The sequence below is a fragment of the Pinus tabuliformis genome, chromosome 5_2 (genome assembly GCF_031772625.1).
Source record: "Pinus tabuliformis cultivar Carrire ecotype Pingquan chromosome 5_2, CPIR1, whole genome shotgun sequence".
NCBI classification, from domain to species: domain Eukaryota; kingdom Viridiplantae; phylum Streptophyta; class Pinopsida; order Pinales; family Pinaceae; genus Pinus; species Pinus tabuliformis.
Window position 1 is genome coordinate 247,045,377 of NC_142306.1, and position 7,603 is coordinate 247,052,979.

The 7,603-nt window shown below is 36.0% G+C and overlaps 1 protein-coding gene across 1 annotated transcript; it reads left to right on the top strand.

The window, feature by feature from the left end:
- Window positions 1–1,946: 1,946 nt before the first annotated feature.
- LOC149158468 (uncharacterized) lies at window positions 1,947–2,765 on the top strand. Its single transcript, XM_089433996.1, has one exon. It carries the CDS (start codon window positions 1,947–1,949, stop codon window positions 2,763–2,765), a length of 819 nt encoding a protein of 272 aa, XP_089290122.1.
- The last annotated feature ends 4,838 nt before the right edge of the window (window positions 2,766–7,603 follow it).

The window sequence follows — 7,603 nt, forward strand, 5'->3', positions numbered from 1 at the left end:
TAATAAGGTTCTTCATTTTTCCATCGGAAGTTATGGTCATAACTCTTGAGATGCCTATTTCCTTTCATTGCAGGTTTTGATGCAGAGGTGTAACTAAACTTAGCTGCAATTGGGGTGTGATTGGAAGAATGGTTAACAAACGAAGTGCACAGTCCTTCACCTCCTCCTCATCAATAAGCTCTTAAAGACAACACCTTCAACTTTGTGGCACTGTAGAACATGTAATCCAACGCTCTCTAAAATTTCCCTCGACGATTTTTGACGAATGTAGTGAAACGTGGCTCCCCTGTTTGACCATCAATTTTCTTCAACACGTCTTCTATGGTGAATGAGGAAAGTGTAGTTTAATAGATGCTCATAATCCAAAATTTCCTCAGGTAAGGGATTCTCTCAAGTTATGGGAGTTCAATTTTTTCAAGCGTAATTGATTGGGGATGAAATATCAAAAAATAAATTATGTTAACGATACATATAATTAAACAATAATGTTATTATAAAATAATTGTAATGATTTAGATGTTTACGTTGTTTCTTATTAAATTCATTATAAAATGATTTTAATGATTTAGATGCTTATAAGTTGTTTCTTATTAAATTAGAACTTAATTCAGTTAATCCAACTACTTACAAATACATTAAGAAATAATTTTTTAATATGATCTAAAATCAAATTAGTCTTTGTTAAGTTTTAAACACGGTAAAAAAAATTAAAAGCATATTAACCCTTAATATAAACAAAAAATGATACAATCATGAAATGAATGATTCTAATAACTTAAATGTCGAGGAGGGAAAGACCCTCAAAACCACTGAGGAATGCTAAGATAGCTACTTACCAGCAAAACAACATATAAATTCCTAAGGTGACTTGAAGCAATGTTTTAGTGTTTTCATTTAAAATTTAGGAGCATGGGAAAAATAAATTTAGAATTATATGGGATTATGAATAGTAAAATATTATAAAAATAAATTTATACAATTGATTTTGTTTTTTTATTATTCAAATATTCAAAAATTTGAGATTATCAAAATTATTTCAAAATTTGAAACTATATTATGAGAGATAAGGGGATACATTGTTTTACAAATTCTTTCCATTGTCAATTCACAAGAAGACAAACTAGACAAAGACAACTGCATTAGTCCAAGCTTTAGCATTTCTCAACTATCTATAGATTTAGGGCTTTCATTTATTTTTTTTACTTTTATTTGAGCAAAAATACCATTTTATACTGTAAAGTTCTCATACTCTACACAATGATTTTAGATCATTATGTTTTATAAGACGGCATGCATAATAGTGCCTCATAATATTGTGCTCTTTATGTTAATGAAAATGGCCAATAAAATCCTAACTTTAAACATTTGACTGAACCATTAACCTATATTTCTTTGAAGGCATTGTTTATACTCTAGAGATAGAGGTGTCGTTTTATAGGTCAGGTGATTTGGAATCGATACTTGAATAATGATGAGAGGATGATAAGGTAACAAAACATAAAAAGATTTCATTTTTTATAAAGTTGAGTTATTCTCATACATTTTCAATTATATAATTTAAACTTATTTATATTGTTAATAAAATATATACAATTTTGTTTTTTATAGATTTCATTAATTATCTCTCCAATTAATATTGGGGAAAAAAAGAACTGTTGGGACTCCATAAGGCAGCAAGCAGAGCTGGCAAACATGGAGAATATAATAATAGCCGGAGATCTCAACCTCATCCTTCACTCCTCCGAAAAAGGGGAGGCAGCATAGTGCGAGATCCAGCTAGGGAATGGGTGGAGGACATTTTGCAGGACTGGGACATGCTGGATATCAAGCCCTCTTCCGGTAAGTACTCTTGGTCTAACAAAAGATTAGGCCCTGGCCATATAGCTGCCAGGCTAGATAGATTCTTCATTCAAAGCTCCTTCTTGCTGCTAGGACTAGAACCAAGAATGCACATCCTGCCTAATAGCACTTCGGACCATAAGCCAATTAAGCTTGAGCTTTTAGCTCAATGGGATCTGGGCCCTATCCCGTTTCGCTTTAGCCCGATTTGGATTAAGGAGCCAGGCTTTATGCAAATTGTCAAAGATAGTTGGAACCAGTCGGTCAAAGGCTCGCCTTTCTATGTATGGGAAGAAAAGCTCAGGAGGGTAAAAGGAGCTCTTAAAAGATGGGCCAAGACTCTGTCCAACCCGGCCACTGATAGAAAATCCTTGAAAACCTTGCTCGACTCTCACCAAAAGAGCATGGAGAAGGATGCAATCACTAAGGAAGCGATGGATCAGGAATCTCAACTGCAGCAGCGATATCACAAGGCTTGCCTTGCTGAGGAAGAATACTGGAGGCTGAAATCCCGCAATCTCTGGCTCAAAGCTGGGGATAGGAACACTGCCTTTTTTCACAAACAGACCCAGGTGAGGAAATGTTTCAACATTATCTCAGAGATCAAAGAAGAGAATGACATCCATAAAGATTTTGAACACATAAAGAAATCTGCCTTTTCACACTTCCAAAGTTTGTATAGTGAGGACAAGGATCAGAATCAAAACACAGGTCTACTAGAGGTGGTACCCTCAGTAATATCTCAGCAAACAAAGGAAAAACTTGAGGCTAAAATCACCAAAGAGGAAGTGGAAAAAGCTCTCTTTGACATGGATCCAGATAAGGCCCCGGGAACGGATGGCTTCTCAGCTAGATTTCTCCAAGTATGTTGGCCGATCATAGAAAAGGACTTGCTCAGAATGGTTCAAAAATCTCAGAATACCTAGAAAATAGGAGGTAGCACAAATTCTGCCTTTTTAGCCCTCACCCCAAAGGAAAAAGGGGCCAACACCTTCAATAGATTTTGCCCGATCTCCCTATGTAACACCGGATACAAAATAATCACCAGAATAATTGCTAACAGATTGAAGCCAATCCTCCCTAAAATAATCCCTGAGAACCAAGGAGGCTTCATCCAAGGAAGGCAGATCGTGGATAACTACTTTCTCATCCAAGAGGCTATTCACTCCAGTTTGCTTCGAAAAGAGCAAGTTATGGCCATTAAACTTGATTTAGCCAATGCATTTGATAGAGTAAATCATAGTTTTCTGTTGAATGTTATGAGCAAATTTGGGTTTGGAGAAAAGTTCATTAAATGGATCCGGGCATGCATCTCAGAGCCGTGGATCGCCACTTTAGTGAATGGAAGAGCCATTGATTTCTTCAAAGCATTGAGAGGTCTTAGGTAGGGGTGCCCTCTCTCCCCTCTGTTATTTGTCATTCAAGCATCCGTCCTCGGCTACCTGTTAAACAAAAGAATGCAAGATCAGGACATTATAGGATTGTGCAACGCAAGAGGGGCAAAGAACATAAATCATGCTTTGTTTGCGGATGACACACTGCTGCTGGGACCTGCCACAATTTCCTCTGCTTCAAAATTCAAAGTGGTTCTGGATGACTTCAGCAAAGCCACAGGCAGTGTTGTCAACAAGAGCAAATGCCACATATACAGTTGGAACATTACCCCAAGAGTGCTTGCTGATATCTCAAGATGCCTGGGTTACGCAGCCTCCTCCTCCTGGTCTTCATTTAAGTACTTGGGACTGCCTGTACATCACAAGAAACTCACAAGTAAAGATTGGCTACCTCTGCTGGATAAATTCAAAACAAAAACTCAAGCCTGGGGTTACTCTTGGCTAAATATTGCTGGTAAATCTGTGTTGATCAAATCAGTGCTGCAAAGTCTCCCTCTTTTTCAATTTGCTGGCCTCCTTGCTCCAGCAAACATCATTAAAAAAATGGAAGAACACATCCGGAGGTTTTTCTGGAAGGGAGGAAAGAACAATGAGAAAAAAATCCCACTCATTAGCTGGGAAACCATAACCAAGCCGCTGTGGGAGGGGGGCTTAAAGATCAAGAACCTCTGCCATCAGAATGTGGCACTGGCAGCAAAGAACCTCTGGAAAATCACTTCCCCCAATCCGGGCTGGGCCCAAGTCGCCCTCTGGAAGAAATACTTCAGGGGCCCCCGCACCAGGTGTCTTGCAAATGCCATCCACAGGCCCAATTCAACATTTCTGAAACTCCATGCTAAGGCTGCACAGTTAATAACAGAGCATTCATTTTGGATCCCAGGCAACGGTAAAAAGGTTCGAATATGGAGCGATCGAATCATGAACCAGGAGTTGATAAACAGCAAAGCCTCCCTCATTGATCTGCAAAGCTAGATGGACAGTGAATGCCTGCGCACACTGTATGACATTTCGCAGTGGAAAGACGGCTCCTGGGCAGGATGGAAGCAGTTGGACGTGTTGGATCACCTGCTAAAAGACTGCGCCACGCTCATGGATTGTCTGCACGGTTTAGCGCCCACTCATACGAGGCACAAAGATCAGAAAGGGTGGGGCACAAGTGTAAAAGGATACACAGTCGCGCAGGGTTACAAAAAACTGATCGAACGCCCATACGTTCCTCCCAACCCGGCTCCATGGAGAGGCGTATGGCGTATCCCATCATTGCCGAAGGTGGATTTCTTTGCCTGGCAGCTTTGTCATGCCAAAATCCTTACCTACGATACCCTCCAGAAAAAGGCTATTATGGCCCTTCCATCTGCGCATTGTGTAGAGATAATGCTGAGACTGTTATTCATCTATTCCTGGAGTGCAGATTTTCCAAACAGATTTGGTCTTCCCTCATATCAAGGCCGAATTTCAAGCTGCCAGGCACCATGATGGAACTCTTTGCAACCTCGACGTTCATTTACCCTGGCCCAGCTTCTAAAAATCAGGTAATCAGAACAGCGTGGGCGATACTTCCTAAGATCTTAACCTGACAGATATGGCTTGAAAGAAACAAAAGAATATTCAGGAACACTGATCATAGTCACAGGATCTTAGAAAATAAAATTAAATGTCAAATTAAGGAATGTTTGGCAGACATCAAAGACGACTCAAATCTGAGTCAGCATGACATCGACTGGGGATCGACTCTAGGCCTTCGATTCCAGCCAGCTGCCAACTCCACCCCAATCATTAAAGACTGGCAGATAAGGAAATCTGAAGATGAAATGCAAGGTTGGATCAAAATGCATGTAAGGCATACCCTCTTTTTTGACGGGGCAGCAAAGGGTAATCCGGGCAAAGTTGGGGCAGGAGTAGTCGTTCTAAATCAGATAGGAGAAAAAATTCACTCATATGCCTGGGGTCTCGGACATGCTTCCAGCGTTCAAGCGGAGGCCTTAGCCCTCCTTCAAGGTCTCCAGACCCTCAAGGATCTAAACATAAAAGAAGCAATTGTCATAGGAGACTCCCAGATCATCATCAGCGCAATGGCTACCAAATCCTCAGCTTCGGATCTTAATCTAGCAAGATTGATAACCAGAATCAAAGGCTTGGAAAGCCATTTCCAGAACTTAAGATACTACCATGTGTTGAGAAATCATAATAAAGAGACGGACAGAGAAGCCAACAAAGTTGTCCTCCTCCCTGCTGGAATCAAGATGAAAGACGGAATAGAAACATGGGAACCCATCCCATAGCCAGGCCATCGTCATGTTTTATTGCTGGTTGTTAAATAAATTCGTTTGCATCTTCAAGGGGGGGAAAATTACTGATTTGGATTTTATGGACCCAATTGTACTAAGGAATTCTGCAAACCCCAGCTGCACACTCAGTCACGTCAGAGTGGGGCATCAGGGCAATGAGTTCCCCAATGTAACAAGCTTTTCGGCATTCAGGCCAAGATGAATACAATCGACCCATAACCGTTACTGTTAAAAAAAAAGAAAAAAAAAAGAAAAAGAAAAAGAAAAAGATTTCATTAATTATAATTTAAAAAACATGAAAATGATTGAAATATAAAATATAAAAAATATATATATATATATATATAATATATAGCTTATTTCTTTAAATTTGCAATTACCAAAACTATTGAAAAATTTAATATATATAAAATATAATTTTCAATAAATCATAATGTTAGAATAACATGTTTTCAATAATCAAATTTCTAAATCAAGAGAGGATAATCACATTGTAAGAATAACATGTTTTTAAATAATCACACTTATTTCTTTAAAATTGAAATTACCAAAACTATTGAAAAAATTAATATATATAAAATATATTTTTCTATATATTTTTCAGTAAATCATAATGTTAGAATAACATGTTTTCAATAATCAAATTTCTAAATCAAGAGAGGATAATCACATTGTGAGAATAACATGTTTTTAGATAATCACATCAATTAAAAATCTAAATTAATCTATGATTGATTCTATCTTAATAAAAAAATAGTTTATATATATATATATATATATATATAATAATAATGTATATTAAATATGACAATATTTTTTTCATCTTATATCTCAAATTGCACATAAACAAATGATAAAAAATAATTTTATCTGAAATCATTATATTAATATTATATATACGAATTAACTAAATTAAAAAAACAACATGTAACAAGATTTTTAACCATATAACTTATATCATATGACAATTGATCATATTCTCTAGTGACCCACGAGCATCTTGTAGTAGTCAATTAATTACATCAGAACACCTCTATATTTGCATCCAAATCATGTTTATCATTCCTTATCATAATACAATGCATACCATACCCTAAATATGGAATTTAGAAGTTTGGAGACCCTTTAGAATCCTTAACCTGGTACTTGTAGCAAAACAAATTTCTTTTTTGCAAATTAAGGTTTACAATTTGAATGGTTTCTTCTTTCAATTTCAAGTTGGTTTACAGGGGATGATAGAACAAACTTTATTTTGTTCAAGTTTATGGAAATGATTTTGTTTACTTTCATGCAATTGAACTAGCTTTACTTGTTTTTTTTCCTTTCCTACAATTAGGATATGGTTATTTGTTGTTCTTTACCTTTATTCGAATAAAGTACGTCTACATTCTATTATTTTCTGTAAATAAAGTAGGTTTATTGTTTGCCATTTATTTTTCTACAAAATTAGAGTGTGTTTACTTGCTTTTTTTTCTAAAGCTTCTAAGTATTTTTTGTATTTTTGATATAAAGTGAGGTTATTGTACAACATAGGTTCCCTTGAGGTGCATGAGATCCACCAAAGGACAATACATTACATATTGCACAAATAGGTTTGACCCTCTTAAGTTTGTGTTTGTACAAACATGAAGCTAATAATTGTAGTCAATACAATGAAGACAATTAACATTCTTATTCTAACACTAAGGAGCCGTGACATTATTAAAAAATAACTATAGATTGAATCTCATTAAAAATAGTTATTACAATTTCTATTCAAAAGTTCAAAGATAAAATCATCCATGTATAAAAAAAATCTTCCACCTCAACCTCAAACCTCGAAGTTTGTTATGTTTAATATTTTTGTAATCATCAATTTTAATAGTGATATGAAATACAAATTATAGTACCAATTGGTAGTGCAAAAATTTATGCTAACTCTTTTCTCAACTATCTCAAAATTGAATGAAAGATAAAATAAATCTTCCATAAGTGACAACTATAAACCTTAGTCACCCTTTAGTAAGCAATGTAAATCAAGATAGAATTCATAAAGATATGAATTTACAATATTGTAATTACACATTAGTGGTATTATTCATT